The sequence below is a fragment of the Macaca nemestrina genome, chromosome 13, assembly GCF_043159975.1.
Source record: "Macaca nemestrina isolate mMacNem1 chromosome 13, mMacNem.hap1, whole genome shotgun sequence".
NCBI lineage: Eukaryota > Metazoa > Chordata > Mammalia > Primates > Cercopithecidae > Macaca > Macaca nemestrina.
The window spans coordinates 10,049,428-10,067,811 of record NC_092137.1 but is presented as its reverse complement, the minus strand read 5'-3'; the positions used below and the strand labels follow the sequence as shown (position 1 = coordinate 10,067,811).

The window sequence follows — 18,384 nt, the reverse complement described above, 5'->3', positions numbered from 1 at the left end:
CAGTCTCCCCATCAACAATGCTAGGGGCAGGGGATGGTAATTAGCAGGAAGAGCAGAGAGAAACGACAGTGATCTTCGCCCTGCTGACAGCATGGATTTATTTTGAGGCCTACAAGGGAGACAGGTCAAAGTACTCTGTTTATTCTATATGTCTACGTAGTAAATTACCACCTTTTAGCATTAGCGGGGATATCAGAAGACAGCTAGTTCAACCTTTCACTCTACATAGAAGCCAACATGAGCAACATACAGAAAGTAGTATTTTATTTTGCACATATTCTGGAAAGAACACACAAACTGATTGCTACCAATAAATTCAAGCCTCTAAAACCAATGAACATAAATCCTAATGAGAACATTAAGAAACTGGAATTGAATTTAATAATTCACATATTCACCATACTTCACTGAGCTGCTCTTAGGCTAGTCACTATGTTAGGCACTAAAAATACATTAAAAGAAAAAAAGAAAAAAAAGATATGATCCCTCCTTCCAGAAGGTCACACTTCACTTGTCTGTCTATCACTTATAAAGTACTTATTAGATGCCAGATGCTCTTCTAAGCACTTTACAAATATTGGCAATCTAATAGGGACAGATGTACTTAGGCCATTAGTTAGACCTCAAGGTACTAAACATCTAGCAGAAGTCTGAACAAGAGTGACTGTGGCAGGGGTTATTAGTTCTGATTTGGGAAGAGGTGAAGCATTGTGAAGTGGATAGGTGTGAAGACGAGACAGAAGAGTGGTGTTTATGCTGCATCTTGAAGCATAAAGGAGGATTTGCCAGGGACTGAACAGGAGTTGGGGTAAGAAGGAAAGAACATTTCAGATAGAGGGACCAACAAGAGCAAAGGCTGAAAGCATCAGAATAGACAGGATGGTCACAAAGCTACCTGTAAATTCATGATCTAGCATGGCTGGTGAGTAGAAGTTGGGAATACAAAGCTGGCTGGTCTTACATATAATAGGGACTCACTGGTATTTTTTAGTACCCTAGAGATACAAGTAGGTAATTATATGAAAAAACAATACTGGTACAATATTTAGTTTGTATACATGTGTATAGTGCATGTGTATGTGTATATTTTTCAAAGTTGTTTGCCTACAGTTATTCCATCTTTTAATCTATCATCTATGACCACTTTGAATTTGAATGATAAAAAATTAAAATACCTTTTTTGTTCTTTTCATTATGTTTTTCAGCAAGATTAGACAAGGACCTGGAGATAACAATAAACAAATCAATTTATTTAGAAGTCATGTATTTGGAAAGATAAATTCTGAATTCTTCTGAGAGAAAAGTATAGAATAGTATTTGAAACTGATACCAAGTTTTCATGGAGAAGCTATCACTGAAACAGAGAAGGAGACACTATAAATTATACTGTCACTCTTTGTTGGCATTTGGGAGGGGCGACATATTAAGATTCCTTTACTTTCTAAAATAATCTTTGAGAACACATATTGCCAGGAGCCTAAAGGGATACAGACAGAGATTTATGAAGATACTTTAAAACTAGGAAATCAGTGGAGCAATGAGGAACATTGCTACCTAAAGAATAACAGGTATAAAACATGATCAAACAACTGACAACCAGCTGAGTCAAAGTACTGTGTAAGAAGTAATTGTGACTACTAGTCAATGTTCTATAACAATTGAGAGTCTCCATTTTTTGAGATAACATATAATTAGGTAAATACAGTACACATTTTTTCTTTATCTCTTTTTTTAAAGTGTTTTCATGACATTTAAAGCTTTCTTAAAAAACTAAGATCAGCACCATAAAACGTTACTTGTCATAAAATTGACATACACTTACCACTCTAAATTATCATCCAACAGAAAAAGCAGTTTCAATACCACCACAATGATAGCTACAGCTTGTACATCGTACTTAACAGTTTTTGCCATTTTAGCTATAGGATCAAATGTCAGAAAATCCACTTCTCCCATTCCAGTCATTTTCACCACGTGGCAAGTTAAGTTATGCATTTCATCTGAAGAACAAAACAGTAAAATGTAAATTAAATTATCTGGCAACTAGATCATCCCCAATGTATATATCCATAAAAAACCCTTTATCTTAAAACACAACACTATACAAGAACTCAGAGACACACATTCTGTGAATAAAACAACAAAACATGGCATCCGTATAGAAAAATGAATGGTAGAATCTTAAAATGGCGTATCATTCCCTATTCCGACTTCCTAAAACATCTACTATTTCTAGGACACATCCTGGCATCTGGCAGCCACATACCAGTTGTTTCATCCACATCTCTTGTCTGTGTTTCTACAGCAGTGTGTGCTCACCTAAAACTAACTCCACTCCCTTATAAGATCAAAAGCTTCTCTAGCAATGTATGTGCACTGGCTGGCATCCTGGCTGGCACACTGGAAGCCCTCAACAAGTGTTTAACTAGATATATTACTTTCCTAAAGAAATTATATCTTAAGCATAGACTACACCTATTACTCAAGACTGAATAACATGGGACTTGGAACCAGAAAACCTAGGACCTATATTTAAGCTTTCCAATCATTAGCTTTGTGACTCTTGGATCAGAGTCACTTAGCATCAGTTTCTTCATTTCTAAAATGGGTTATAATGAGAATAAATTGAAGTTATGCTCAAGCGAATAGACTTTGAAAACTCTTAAAGTTACTAAACAAAGAATTTCTGTACTTCCCAATCTAAGTATGTAAGATGTGACCACAGCCTACTCTAATCAATTTCAAGTATGATAGCCATTATTTATAAGAGATAATGAGCTTGTATGGAACTGAACTGAATCTCCTACATGCATTCAGCCACCATGTCCTGTTAATTCCATTCTCTCAAGGTGGCATACAGTACCATGGTTGAGAAGAGACTATGGAACCAAACTGCCTGGACTAGAGTCCCTGCTCCATCACTTACTAGCTCTGTGACCTTGGACATGTTATATAACCTTTCTGTGCCTCAGTTTTTAAACAATCTATCTAAAATAGGAATAAGAATAGTATGTGCTTCATAACGATTGTGAAGACTGAATTAATGAATACACCTAAGGCACTTGGATCAGTGCTGACTGCTTTCCAATCCATCCCCTTTCTTCCCTTCACTGTTGCTCCTTGGGCCACCCTTAGAACTGCTCTCCCTTTCTCTAGTCTTACTCTCCTGTGGCCCAAAGATCGTATTCCCCTGCTCTCATGAACTCACTAAAGCCTTTAGCTCCCAGCCTAATCTCCATAGTTCCCCCAAACAAGCCATATTGTCACTTGCCTCTCGGCTTTGCACAGCTACTTTTGCCCCGTTGCCTAGAAAGCCAGTTTCTTTCCCCGCATTCCTCATCTCAGGCTTTGCCTGGCTGAAGCTCACTCATCTTAGAGAACTTGGTTATACCAGTGACTTCCTCTAAGAACAGACATGATACCACAGCCTCCTGTGACTGGCCCTCTTCTGAGTGCTAAAGCAGATCTCCTGGCATGTACCCTTCTACTGCACTCAGTTAAGGGTTTATCTTTCTGTTTCCCTCTTAAACTTGAGGGTGACTCAATCTTGTTTTATTTGTCTTCCTAACTGCTATGACCCACACATAATTGGTACTAATTACATGTTTATGATAAAGAATAAATAAAACACAAAATTAATTTCTTTCTTGAAACATTTAAGTAAAAACAATTTTTGCTGATTAAAAAATGCTTTGTTAACATAGAAACAGAACACATATAACAATGATAATTCAAAATACAGCATCAAAGAATTTTTATGTCTACCAGATTCTGATAGCTTGGCTAAAGTTTTCACTTGGCTTTTATTCTTCCAGCAACCATTTACTGAGCAACTACTGTGTTCTGGGTACTTAAGATACAGACACAGTCCTTTTCCTCAAGTCCTTTTCCTAATGAGAATGCAGTACGGTACAGGCTATGACAAAGATGGGAAGGTGCTTTCAGGAAATGCGAACAGTCCAACAAGGCTTTAGTACTGAATGTGAAGAGGTTGGCAGGGCCAGACAGTACAGGTCTTTGTGAGGCAGAGAATTTGGACTATTATACTATCAAGATAATTTCAATTTACAGGCTTCACCTGAATTTACTCCCGGGCTTCATTCAGATGCAAAAAGATGAGGAGATAGAAAATAAAGCTCAATTCAACAAGCATTTACTGAGTGTCTACTAGGTACAAGACACTGTGCATTAATATAATGAAGGAAATTAGAGAAATGAGTGATAGACAGGACTCTTACACTCAAACATGCACACTTCAAACATGGGAAAGAATTAATTTTAAAATACATGTACTAAAATTTTAAACATTATTTATATTGGGTTGTAGAAGCTATAGTCTCTTCTCAGATAATTTAAAAATCAAAACCATATTAGTATTGTTATTCTAAAAAATGACGTTTCTTGAAATATTTCTCTTCTTTTAAAATTAGTATCTTGGCCAGGTGTGGTGGCTCACGCCTGTAATCCCAGCACTTTGGGAGGCCAAGGTGGGCAGATCACCTAAGGTCAGGAGATCGAGACCATCCTGGCTAACACAGTGAAACCCCGTCTCTACTAAAGACACAAAAAATTAGCTGAGTGTGGCGGCGGGTGCCTGTAGTCCCAGCTACTCGGGAGGCTGAGGCAGGAGAATGGCATGAACCGGGAGGCAGAGCATGCAGTGAGTGGACATCATCCCACTGCACTCCAGCCTAGGCGATAGAGCAAGACTCCGTCCCAGGAAAAAAAAAAAAAAATTACAAAAATTAGGTGGGCATGGTGACGGGCACCTGTAATCCCAGCTACTTGGGAGGCTAAGGCAGGAGAATCACTTGAACCCGGGAGGTGGAGGTTGCAGTGAGTCGAGATCATGCCACTGCACCCCAGCCTGGGTGACAGAGTGAGACTTTGTCTCAAAAAAAAAAAAAGAATTAAGATCTTGAACTGCTCCCCTTATGCCAAAAGTACAGACTAACTAAAAAGCAACTGGAAGAAATGATGAGAATGGTAGCAAGGACAGTATAGGGTCTTGGAAGGGAGCAGAGCGTGGGAAGAGCACAGGCCTTGGAAGGGTAAGACTGGGTTGTAGGAATCTACTCTGCCATCTACCAGCTGGGTGTCCCTGAACCACCCTAAGTCTCATCTGTCAAGGGGAAGCCTGCCTGTCCTCCCTTCCCACCTTCACAAAGGAGAGAATTTATACATGGGCACTTTGGAAACTTCAGAAATTACATACATGAAACAGAAATTACATAAATGATCACGAACACCGTCAGAAACTCTCTCCAGCAGGCTTGTGGGTGACAATGGGAGGAACTATACCAGAGGGTGGAGAGTGCATCTGAGCTCACTGATGGCCATCAAAGGGGTAGCGCTTACTCAGGCAGGGCGTGTGTGACATGCTTGCCGAAACCTTTCCCCGAGCCCCAGAGGCTACCTGGTCACCTTTAAAGGCATTGAGGAGAGGCGGCTATTGCCCCAGCATGTTTAAAACCACTTTTAGCTTTCTGGGAACACTAAACCCTATCTTTGTAAAAGTACCACATACACAGATCTTTTCTTTTTGATCAATGGCACCGCACAACTGATGGCATTACCGAGAGCAATATTTGTAATTACAAATGGCACATTCTGGAAATACTCTTATAATTTTTTTTTTTTTTTTTTTTTTTGAGACAGAGTCTCGCTCTGTCGCCCAGGCTGGAGTGCAGTGGCTGGATCTCAGCTCACTGCAAGCTCCACCTCCCGGGTTTACGCCATTCTCCTGCCTCAGCCTCCCGAGTAGCTGGGACTACAGGTGCCTGCCACATCGCCCGGCTAGTTTTTTGTATTTTTTAGTAGAGACGGGGTTTCACCACGTTCGCCAGGATGGTCTCGATCTCCTGACCTCGTGATCCACCCATCTCAGCCTCCCAAAGTGCTGGGATTACAGGCTTGAGCAACCACGCCCGGCCAATACTCTTATAATCTTATGTATGGGTGGTTTGCAAACCAACTGTAAACATTTTAGAATCTAAATCCTAAGATATAGGGAGTATCATAACTTAATTTGTAGATCTATTTTTTGTTTAAAAAAAAATAGGCCAGGCTTGGTGGCGTATGCCTGTAATCCCAGCACTTCGGGAGGTCAAGGCAGCAAGATGGCTTGAGCCTGGAGGTTCAAGACCAGCCTGGGGAACATGGCAAGACCTCGTCTCTACTAAAAATAATAACAAAAAAAGCTAGCCAGGTATGGTGGTGTGTGCCTGTAGTCTCAGCTACTCGGGAGGCTGAGGTGGGAGGATCACTGGAGCCCAGGAGTTCAAGGTTGTAATAAGCTACCATCACGCCACTGCACTTCAGCCTGGTCAACCGAGAAAGACTTTGTCTTTAAAAAAAAAGAAAAAGCTTATTGCACTCCCCGTGCCCACTAATAAGTAATACAACTCAATATAGGATATTTATAAGACACAAAAAGGTAGGAGAAAAAAAAAATAACATGTGTTACCCTAACTTAGAAACAGCCACTTTAACATTTTGGTATATTTACTTCTAATCTTTTCATGAATGTCTTCATTTTATGTAGCTGTGGTTATGTTATACGTTAATTTTGTAATTTGGCTTGACTTTTTATTATAACATAAACATTTTCCATGCTTTATGAACTCTTCATAAACATTATTTTAAAAGCTACATACCTAATGTTCCACTGAATGCACACACCACTGTTTACATAACCCTTCCCTTTCTTTTGGATATTTAAGTTGTTTCTGATTTTTCAATATTATAAAGAGACTAATAACATTTATGTGTAATTTTTTTCTATATTTCAAATTATTTCTATTGAACAGACTGTGAGAAGTGAAATTTTTCTTTCTTTTTTTTTTTTTTTTTTGAGACGGAGTCTCGCTCTGTTGCCCAGGCTGGAGTGCAGTGGCGCGATCTCGGCTCACTGCAAGCTCCGCCTCCCAGGTTCACGCCATTCTCCTGCCTCAGCCTCCCGAGTAGCTGGGACTACAGGCGCCCACAACCGCGCCCGGCTAATTTTTTGTATTTTTAGTAGAGACGGGGTTTCACTGTGGTCTCGATCTCCTGACCTTGTGATCCGCCCGCCTCGGCCTCCCAAAGCGCTGGGATTACAGGCGTGAGCCACCGCACCCGGCCGAGAAGTGAAATTTTTCTACCTCCATTTTTTATAATACTGCCTCCAAAAAGTCACTTAATAAATATCAAATGTCAATAACGTCTCTCTGCATATTATAATGGATTTATTTCTACTCCTTACAGGAAACGTTAGGCAAGAAAAATAGTTAAACTATAGATAGCAGCCAGAAAACCTACCATCCCCTCTCTGTCCAACAACAAACACTTGAGATAGATGCTTGTTTGCTATTAACCAGGCTGCATCAGTTATATTTTGATAATCCCTGGTGTTCCTTCCATAGACCAGTATTCGCTCTATAAACTCAGGATTTAGAATATAAGACAGCATACAAGAACTTTCCGTACTTGAGAGACCCATCAAAGCAGCAGAAAGAAAAAAAAAATCCAAAATAGTAATTCTGATATACAACATGTCCAAATGCAGAAATAAAATCTTCTAAATTCTAGAATCTTAAATAATTACTGATTTCTGGAATGTCAATAAGAGCCATATTCCTTAGCTTTAGAAATGTTACATTTGAAAAATTTAAATTATTTTTGCTCCTGTTTTTAAAAAAATTTTAAATTATTACAATACTTACATTTATATACATGTTACTACATATTTATATTCATATTTATAGTTACTGTGCATACAATTTTGTATGTTGCTTTTTCCACATAACACACGTATTTTACTCTCCTATTAACAACACATTCAATTACATTTTTTACATTGCTTCAGCAATGGTATAGTCACACCATGTTTATTTTCTCTTAAGAATATAAGTCCAAAATTTCTCATATTTCTAGTCTAACAAGAAATTCAGGACTGGATTCCACCAGCAGATTCCATTGAGGTTACCTGTGTGTTGGTATACTATGAACCAGGTATAGTGAGGCTCTTTTTTTTTTTTTTTTTTTTTTGAGACGGAGTCTCGCTTTGTCGCCCAGGCTGGAGTGCAGTGGCCGGATCTCAGCTCACTGCAAGCTCCGAGTGAGGCTCTTTTTACATTTTATGTTTCACTGCCTTAAAGAGCTCAATATGATCTGACCAGACTTTGATCTCCATTTGTTTTATGGACTGGATATATTATCAAACAATAAAAATGTTACAGAGATTAGCTTCTAGGATTTTTTAAAAATTAGAATTCATTACGTAATAATAATGCTTCATGCAAATTAAAAAGTACCATTTTGGGATGGGGGACAGGTCATTAAAAACATACACTGAAACATTTGGTACTTTACTTGCACTTAGCAAACTTACTATAAAAATCAAACATCTTCTTTCAAGCATAAATCCCTCACACCAAAACAGAACTCTATTTCTGAAAACTCTATTTCTGAATATTGTCCCTTTAATGATTTTAAAGGGTCTGAATTATTTTAAGAAAGAATTTTGAAATTAAGTTTCATGTTACCATGGACCTTTTCAGGTGGTTCTAATACTCTGTGATTTGAAAAGTCTGCTTACCGTAACTCCAATAGTTAAAGTGTCCCCACAATATATGCCACACACTTACCAGGGAGGTTGACTTCCATCAAGTATTTCATACACAGTATGTTGGGATGAAGATAGCAGTCTTCAGTTATGTCTGGAAAACGAGGCAAATCTAAAAATGTGCCAACTTCAATTGTTTTTTTATAGATATCCTCGTAGTCAGGCCAAGACTGAAATAAAAGAGAGATCATCATAGTCGCAATTTTTGCAACAAAAATTATTTTTAAAAATATGTTCTGATTTAGAATGGCTATTATTAAAAAGTCAAAAAATAACAGATGCTGGTGAAGTTGTGCATAAAAAGGAACACTGATGCACTGTTGGTGGGAATGTAAATTAGTTCAGCCACTGTAGAAAGCAATTTGGAGATTTCTCAAAGAACTTAAAACAGACCTGCTATTCAAGCTAGCAATCCCATTACTGGATATATACCCAAAGGAATATAAGTCATTGATATATGCACATGTGTGTTCATCACAGCACTATTTACAATAGCAAAGATGTAATATCAACCTAAATGCCTACCAACAGCAGACCAGATGAAGAAATTATGATCCACATACACCATGGAATACTACACAGCCCTAAGAACAAGATCATGTCCTTTGCAGCGACATGGATGGAGCTGGAGGCCATTATCCTAAGCAAATTAATTCAGTAACAAAAACCCAAATACTGCATTTCTCACTTATAAGTGGGAGCTAAACATTGAGTACACATGGACACAAAGAAGGGAACAGCAGACACAAGGGCCTACTTGAGGGTGGAGGGTGAGGATCAAAAAACTACCTTTACTGTGCTTATTACCTGGGTGACAAAATAATCTATACATCAAACCCCCACGACATGCAATTTACCCATGTAATAAACCTGCACATGTGCCCCTTGAACCTAAACTCAAAGTCAGAAAGAAAAAAAAATTTTCTGATTTAGCAAGTAATATGTTCCAAGCCAGAGTATTTAGAATGCTTAAGAAAAGAAAAAGGAACAGATAAAACTAACATGCATTCACGGAAAAAAATCTGGAATTTGGAGAAAAGTATGAAGGGAGAAAACTCCCATAAATCCTTAATATTTTAACTCAGCAATTTTAAATGATACATACTAAATGTTAAAAGCCACTAAAATTCCATTTGGCTCATACAACCCGATCACAGTTAAAATGTTTTCATGACTGCTCTGATACACAACTTCCCTCTCACCTTTCTCACCTGCACTCTCTCATTGCTCTTCAAATTCAGAGCTAACAAATGCAGATCACTGTTACATAATATTCACGTGCTTTTCTATATGGGAGTAACGCCAGGCTTTAAGTCTAGTAGTTAAAAATCCACAATTCAACTTTATACTAAACTGGCCCACATAAAAGCATATAAAAAGTATATAAAAGTTCAGGAAAGCTATGAACAAATATTAATATATTAATTCTGTCTAGCACTTACTTTAAGAACTCAGTTTTTTGCATATACCATTTGTATTTTTGCAATTTATAAACATTCCTAATATTAATACTGCATGCAATTTTTCATTTACTCATCTATTCTCATAAAAAATTTAGTTTAGAGCAGCCGGGCGTGGTGGCTCATGCCTGTAATCCCAGCACTTTGGGAGGCCGAGGTGGGTGGATCACGAGGTCAGAAGATCAAGATCATCCCGGCTAACACGGTGAAACCCCATCTCTACTAAAAATACAAAAAATTAGCCAGGTGTGGTGGCGGGCACCTGTAGTCCTAGTTACTCGGGAGGCTGAGGCAGGAGAATGGTGTAAACCCGAGAGGCGGAGCTTGCAGTACGCCGAGATCGTACCACTGCACTCCAGCCTGGGCACAGAGCGAGACTCTGTCTCAAAAAAAAAAAAAAAAAAAAAAAAAAAAAATTAGTTTAGAGCCTATTATATGCAAGGAATTGTGCAAAGTACTTTGGGAAATAAAAACATGAATAAGATAATATCAGAAATAAAAAGATGAATAAGACAATTTCTTTAAAGAGTTGACAATCGAGAAAGGAGATAAGGCTTGGATAAATAACTATAGTACAAAATAGAAATTATCGGGTTATAACACACATGTGCTTGCGAGATTTCAAAAAACTAACATTTCTGATATGGTAGAACACTATTAAAATTGAGTCTAATATAAAAATTTTGAAAATCCATTTTGCAGTATCTATTAAAGTTGAGCATATGTACCCCCTAGGTCAAGGGAATTCTACTCCTAGCTATGTATACCCAGCAGAAATGTGTATGCATGACCATAAAAGACATGTACTAGGATGTTCATAACAACACTATTTGTGACAATTCTAGGCTGGAAATTACTCAAATGTCCGTAAATTACTTATCTACAATAGATCAGTAAATTGTGATATAATCTCACAATGGAACAGTATTCAGTAAGTGAATGTGCTACATGCAACAATGAGTCAATCTTCAAAACATAATGTTCAAAGAAAAAAGCCAGATGCAAAAGAGAACAATTCCATTTATATAAAGTATAAAACTCAGTAACTCCGTCCCCAACTTCTGTACTGTTAGAAGTCAGGATCTGATTACTCTAAGGGTGGGTAGGACAGGACTGGAAGGGAGCACGCAGCAGAGCTCCTGGGGTGCTAGTAATGCTTCTCCATGAAGCTGGGTGCTGGGGATGTGACTGTGTTCAGGTTGTGAAAATTCTTCACACTGTATATACATTTATGATGTGTAGACTTTCCTATGTGTCTATTTTACCTCAATAAAAAGTAAAAAAAAAAAAAAAAAAGCTTCATGCATCACCTTTGTGGGAGAAATCATCGTTCAAATACAAAGGTGGAAAGACCTTAATGGTGCAGGGGTATATGCTTATACAGAAACAAGCATACTGTGAATTTTTAGAATTTATAACTATGCGTGATTTTCCTTTGCCTGAAGTTAAAATCTTCTCTGTATTACATTTATTTTGGTACAACTATTTCAATAGCTAAACTCTTACATTTCCTTAGGAAAAATGCCTTCAGTTTATGTTATATTACCAACATATGATTGATCTGTAGCTGAAGAATACAAAGTAATTTTCTGTTAATCCAAAGTAGCAACGTGGCATTTTAAGATTTTCTTTAATGTTGGGATACAGTTAATCTACTTGTACACTAAAATACTATTAATTGTATTTTAATCTGTGAATTTTAAAAAGAGAAAAGAAAAATAAGTTCTCAGCAACCTTTGAAAAGAACGTGACTTCTTTTTTATTTATAAAATTAATTAATTTAGACCTCTGGTTCATTCTGCACAGAATTTGAAACATCTTTTCAAGCTGAGACAATTTAACATTACTAATAAGATTTATGGCAATCTTAATGCTTTTAAATAATGCAGGTAAGAAATGCAATTAAGTACTTTTATCTGCAAACAAAACACTAGAGCGGTAAATGTTCCCCTTAGAAAAAAAGTCATCTAAAAAATGATTTAATGGATGATAAATTCATAAGTATGTGTAAGGTCATTAATGAAAAGCGACTTGGTAGGTTTAAAAGGATTTAGGATATTTTCAAAACTTACACACTAAAAGCTGATACATCAAACTCAACATCTGGTAACAAAGAGACCACTATTCTTTCAAATATGAATTGAGGAGAAAATAATTATCAAGTGTGCTTATCTAACTATTTACCCTATAGATTAGATTCCAGATTCTGCTAGTCTCCATTCAGTATTATAGATTTCATTTTTAAAAATTTCTTTTATTTTTAAACAGAACTAACTTTTCCTTTTTGAGTAACACTCAAAATATTTTTTTAAAGGTGGCTAAAGGGTTTTCAATCCCATCCCATTTTCTTTTAACCAATCTTGTCTCATTGTTATGCATTTATGTTGTTTCCCATTTTTAAACCAGTATAAATAAAGCCATGATGAATGTATGTTAGCAACATTTAAATTTGATTATAAAAATAACACATCAACATTATAGAAAATTTAGGAAATATAAAATTCTATACTAAAAGATAATAAAAATCTCTGACAACTTGGAGAAACCCTCTGTTAGGATCTGGGTGGACTTTCCTCTCAGTTCATTTGGGCACATCCATATTTATAACATTGGGATTTAAATTCAACAGCCTATTTGACATCTCTACTTGGATTATCTCTCTAGTATGTCAAACTTATATATCCCAACATCTTCCACATCCCTAAATTTTAATCCCTCCAGCAGTGTTCCTTACCCAGTCACAAAAAGCAAACATTTAGGAACATCCTTGACACTTCCCTTTCCTCACACACCACATTCATTCCATTCCACAGACTGTTCACTCCACCTGCAAGCTTGGTCTTCAGTGATGGTCCTTCTCATCACAACTCTATCCCAGACCCGAACTATCAAAAACCTCCTGACAGCCCTATATCTGCTTCTACCTCTTTGCAACTGGGAGCCAGGGTAAGATTTTATTTTATTTTATTATTTTATTTTTTTGAGATAGGGTCTCACTCTATTGCCCAGGCTGGAGTGCTGTGGCATGATCACACTCACTACAGCCTTGACCTCCTGGGCTCAAGTGATCCTCCTGCCTCAGCCTTCTGGGTAGGCTGCGACTACAGGCATGCGCCACCACACCCAGCTAATTTTTTTCTATTTTTTGTAGAGATGGAGTTTTGTCATGTTGTCCAGGCTGGTCTTGAACTCCTAGGGTCATGCAATCCGCCTGCCTTGGCCTCCCAAAGTGTTGGGATTACAGGCATGAGCCACTGCACCCAGCCCAGGGTAAGATTATAAAATGAAAATCGGGTATGTCTTTCCCATACTAAAATCCCTCTAATAGTTTACATTGCTCTTAGGCCAAGCTCCTGCCTGTTTGAGAGCTTTTGTACAAACTAGATTAAGAATATAGTTTCATCTCCTGAATTATGACCTAACATTATGTTTTGTGAGAATTTTCTAATGCCACGAGACAACCTGTGAGAGCATCATTTTGAGTGACTGTAAAATATTCTTTATGAATCCATCATTTCCTTATTACTGGATATTTATGTTAGATATACATATCATGCATCATATTAAGCAGCTAAGAAAACGTGCTTTGATAGGCTGTTTCATGACTTAGGAAAATATTCATAGTACAATACTCAATTTTTAAAATGCAGGAGACAAATTTGTACATACGCTTCAATCCTAATTTTGCAAATATGTTTATGCACATTAAATAAGACAATCGGCCGGGCGCGGTGGCTCAAGCCTGTAATCCCAGCACTTTGGGAGGCCGAGATGGGGGGATCACGAGGTCAGGAGATCGAGACCATCCTGGCTAACACGGTGAAACCCCGTCTCTACTAAGAAATACAAAAAATAGCCGGGCGAGGTGGCAGCGCCTGTAGTCCCAGCTACTCGGGAGGCTGAGGCCGGAGAATGGCGTGAACTCGGGAGGCGGAGCTTGCAGTGAGCTGAGATCCGGCCACTGCACTCCAGCCTGGGCTACAGAGCGAGACTCCGTCTCAAAAAAAAAAATAAATAAATAAATAAATAAGACAACCAAAAATAGCAAATGTTAATGGCATTCATGAGAAATCAGACTGTAATTTTCATCTCCTTCTTTATACTTCTCATTATTTTCTACATTTCTTCTAATTCTGAATACGTTACTTTTATAATAAGAAAAAATAACATTCAAAAATATATTATGGTTGTCTAAAAAATTAAACATAGCCTTACTATATGATCCAATAATAGCACTTCTGGAATTGAAAGCAGGGACGCGAACAAATATTTGTATACCAATGTTCCTGTTGGCATTGCTCACAATAGCCAAAAGGTAGAAATGACCCAAATGTATACCAATGAATGGATGCACAAAATGTGGTATGTATGTACATAAATGTATATATATTTTATATAAGATAAAGCTGGATATTAGCAAGTAGTATAGATTTTGAATGTTTTATGTATATCACAGAATATTATCCAGCCTGAAAAGGAATGAAATTCCAACACGAGCTACACTATAGGTGATCCTTAAAGATATTGTGCTAAGTGAAATAAGCCAGACGCCAGACACAAACGGACAAATGTTGTATGAGTCCACATTTATGAGATACCTAAAGAAGTCAAATTCCTAGAGACAGAAAGCAGAACGGGGGTTACCAGAGGATGGAACAAGTGGGGAATGGGAAGTTGGTGTCTAATGCCTATGAGTTTCAATGTGGGAAGATGAAAAAATTCTAGAGATGGATGGTGGTGATGGATGCACAAAAATGTAAATACACTCAATACCACTGAGCTGCACACTTACAAATGGCTAAAATGGTAACTTTTACGTATATATTGCCACCAAAAAAAGTATAAAATGGAACCTAAGTTCTCAGACAAGGTGGCAGGAGAAAAAAAAAGAAAAAAGGAATCTAAGTAATGTCTGTCTAAAGGAAAAAAACACACACACAACATGTTAAAGAGGTCATAATTAGAAGTGTAATAAAGCTGAAAAATTTAAAAAATTCAGCATATATGAAATATACAGACATTCAAAATTTATACCATTTGCTAATATCTACTTTTATCTTACACAAAACCTCTTAGAAATAGAAATATACCTTTGGGGGAAATATGGAGTTATTAAACTATAATTATTAAAAATGTAACACCAAGAGATGTGTCTGCATTTCCCAGAATAAGAAGCCTGCCAGAATCTTATCCATCAGATACAATGTACTCTGTCAATGACTTACACAGAGAGTAGGGATACTGCTATCTTTTTAGCCTTGATTTTCACTATTTTCATATATGTTAAACTCATAGACCAGTTTCTACACAGACATAGTTCCCAAACAGTTTTAAACAGAATCCTGTTTAAAACAACACATACTTAATAAGGTATAACAGCATTTTGTTTTATACTGACCCGTTGGCTATCTGCTAATTCTACCTCAACTCTTCTGTGGGACAAGGTGAAATAACAAAAGACAGACAGAGATACAGATAAGGCTTATGTGCACTGCTCAAAGCACAATCTCCATCAGAATCCCTTGCAAGATGCTTCCAAAAAACATCTTCTTAGAGCCCACACTATACTTACTGAATCCATTTCTGACACTGGGTCTAAGAATCTGCAGTTTAAACAAGCTCTCCAGGATATTCTTAAGCACACTAAAGCCTGAGAGCGTCTAGAGATTAATGAAATTGCTATGGATCCCCAGAAAACAGAATATGCCAGTTTCAGGAAACAAAAAATAAAATGCAGAGGCTATTTTTCTTGTAGACAGGAGGAAGTGCTCAGATAGTTTAACTCTCCAAGTTTGGAAAGAGAGGCACATATACACATTCCAGTGAGGCCGAGATGATGGTAGCCAGGGGCGGCAGGGGGGTGGGGGGGGGGGCACGGGGAAGTGGGCCAGGAACACAAGAAAACACCAGCTGGCTTGTCTCCCTCATGCTGTCTGGGAGGGAAGAGTAGAAATGAGGGAACCCGATCATCATGCTCACCTCAATTTCCCTCAAGTAGACTTGAAACCTGTCAGATTATTATGCTAACAAAGATTGCACAAACAATCCCAAGCACTACATGTGGCCTGCAGAGTAAGAAGGTGAATAAATCCAGAGTCAGGTTTGAAGACTCCGGGCAGATCAAAACAATCCAATAAGGCCTTCATTTGAAGGTGCTTAAGAAGTGACTGACAGCTCTGGAGGAGACTTTTTCTTCCTTCCACCAAAAGAAACCCAGTTTCACAACGGGTGTAAGATTGCTCCAAGGCAAAATGAATCATCCTGGCTAAGTGCCATGCAGTGGGTTTGGCTGACCCAGTATTACATCTTTTCTTTTTACTCATTCAGGGAGAAGATCAGAATGCTGTTGATCAACATTCAAAATATTGGAGATGTACTTCAGAATAAATTTCCAGTTTCCTCTTTATCCCTTCTTGCTGAGTCTAGCGAGGGATGATGAAATGACTAACTCTTGAGAGGATTGAGAAACACTGCCAAGGACTGTGGTAGAACAGTATCTATGTTACATATTATCTATTTTTAAACTCATCTGTAGGTTTAAAATATATAAAGAAAATCAAGGCTGAAAAGATAGAAGTAGACCTATTGTAAGTCACTGACAGAATAAATTGTATCTAATACAGACAAGTATGTCTAGACCAAATACTTCGGTTCAATCAATGATCTGATTATTTGGTATGCTGTGAAGAGATGGTGCCCCTGAAAGATAACTAGATTTTCAGTTTATTCTACGAGGTAAACTGAAAGATTTTTGCTAGAAGTAAATAGGGCTTCAAGTCAGCACCACACTCCAGAAAGTTGAGTCACAAATGGAGCAGCAGAAGAGGCAGAGGCAGAAAAAGGAGAAGAGGGTTATCTCCAAATTAATTTAAGTAAATGAAATGAACTGGCTATCTACCTGGGCTCACGAATCACAACTAAGAAAAAGGAGATGGCTGGAAAGACTAAAATTTAATTTGCACACCTCTCCTGAGCTCTGCTCCTAAGTCAGGGTAATGGCAGGAAGACTGAGACTCACGCTGCTTGGAAAAAGAAAACAAACCACATCAACTCTCTCTGTATGCCATGTCCCTCTGCTTTAAGTGAGGTTTGCCAGATTTTGTTGTAATTAAGACAGAGGGGCCACTGAAATACTAACACAACAACTTAATGGAAAGAAACAGCTCACCTGGGATAAAGGTTTGAAAAGGGTTTTTTTGTTTTTTGTTGTTGTTTTTTTTTGGTTTTTAGATGTGCTCTCAACTTTCTGGAATAACAAAAATAAAACAAAACCAAACACAGAAGGAAAACAGTCCCCAGCAGCCCACACACAAAACTCCACTGGCATATCTTCATCGCCATCTCCTAGCACAATTGCACCTTTTGTCATTTCTGGTGGAGGTACAGCTGCTGAAGAAGCCAAGACTTAGTGGAGAAAGCTAAGGCATGGAAGCAGGGAAGAAAAGGCGTCCTTTGTTAATGAAAAGCCGTTTCCATTTAAAAGTTTCAACATACTATAGAATAGTGAATGCACTTTTGTGAGCAAAAGCAAAAAGCACACAATGAAGAAAAGCTGCCTGTCAATTAAATCAACAGTCATCTGAAGGCAACACAAACCACCTCTTCTTGAAAAAAGAGGGAAGGAAGGGAGGGAAGAAGGGAGGGAGTGTGGACATTTACTACACTTGGCTGAGGATATGTCTAAAAGGTATAATAAATGTGACATACAGGGCTTCTAGAGTGATACAGGTCCATTTCATTACAATAGTAAGAAATTACAAGTTTAATAATTTTTTTAAAAGACCACAAAGCTACAATAAATTGTTCCAGCATGCATTAAAAACAGAGTGCTTGGGAAAACATTTTACTGAATTTCACAAATTTACAGCGAGTTTATTTTCCTTCATGAAGCAATACTTTAAGACAGGTAAGGACAGGCTAGAGTTTCTGTTACACAACAGCAGGCTCCTGTGATAAACCTGATTACAATACCCTGTCAGAGGCAAACTTCCTGCTCAGCTATTTAAAAAAAAAAAAAAAAAAAAAGGAGTGCAGTGCCTCACCCTTACTTACTCTTATTGTTGTTTTGAGGCAAAGATTCAGCAGAGAAAAAGCTAATGCTAAGTGCACCTGTTAATCCAAACAGATATCAAGACTCTCCATAACAAAGGAAAATTAACGAGGAATAAAACTACCAGAAGTAATGACAAAGCACTATATTTATGGAAAAAGAATAAAATGAATTCCACATGTATCATGATGCATAAATAGTTCACCCTGCATTTTTAATCTGCTAGACTTTTCTTAATGACAGTAAACCTACTATGTAGTAGAAAAAAA

At 37.6% G+C, this 18,384-nt stretch overlaps 1 protein-coding gene across 2 annotated transcripts in view; it reads right to left on the bottom strand.

The window, feature by feature from the left end:
• The window catches only part of LOC105486505 (TATA-box binding protein associated factor, RNA polymerase I subunit B), a 90,137-nt gene that overhangs the window by 25,179 nt on the left and 46,574 nt on the right, over positions 1–18,384 (bottom strand). For both annotated transcript variants that reach the window (XM_011749403.3, XM_011749404.3), the window contains exons 9-11: positions 8,628–8,775; positions 1,823–2,000; positions 1,176–1,222 (exon numbers count right to left, since the gene is read on the bottom strand). In XM_011749403.3, the coding sequence (XP_011747705.2) occupies positions 1,176–1,222; positions 1,823–2,000; positions 8,628–8,775 (373 nt within the window). The remainder of the gene's footprint in view (positions 1–1,175; positions 1,223–1,822; positions 2,001–8,627; positions 8,776–18,384) is intronic.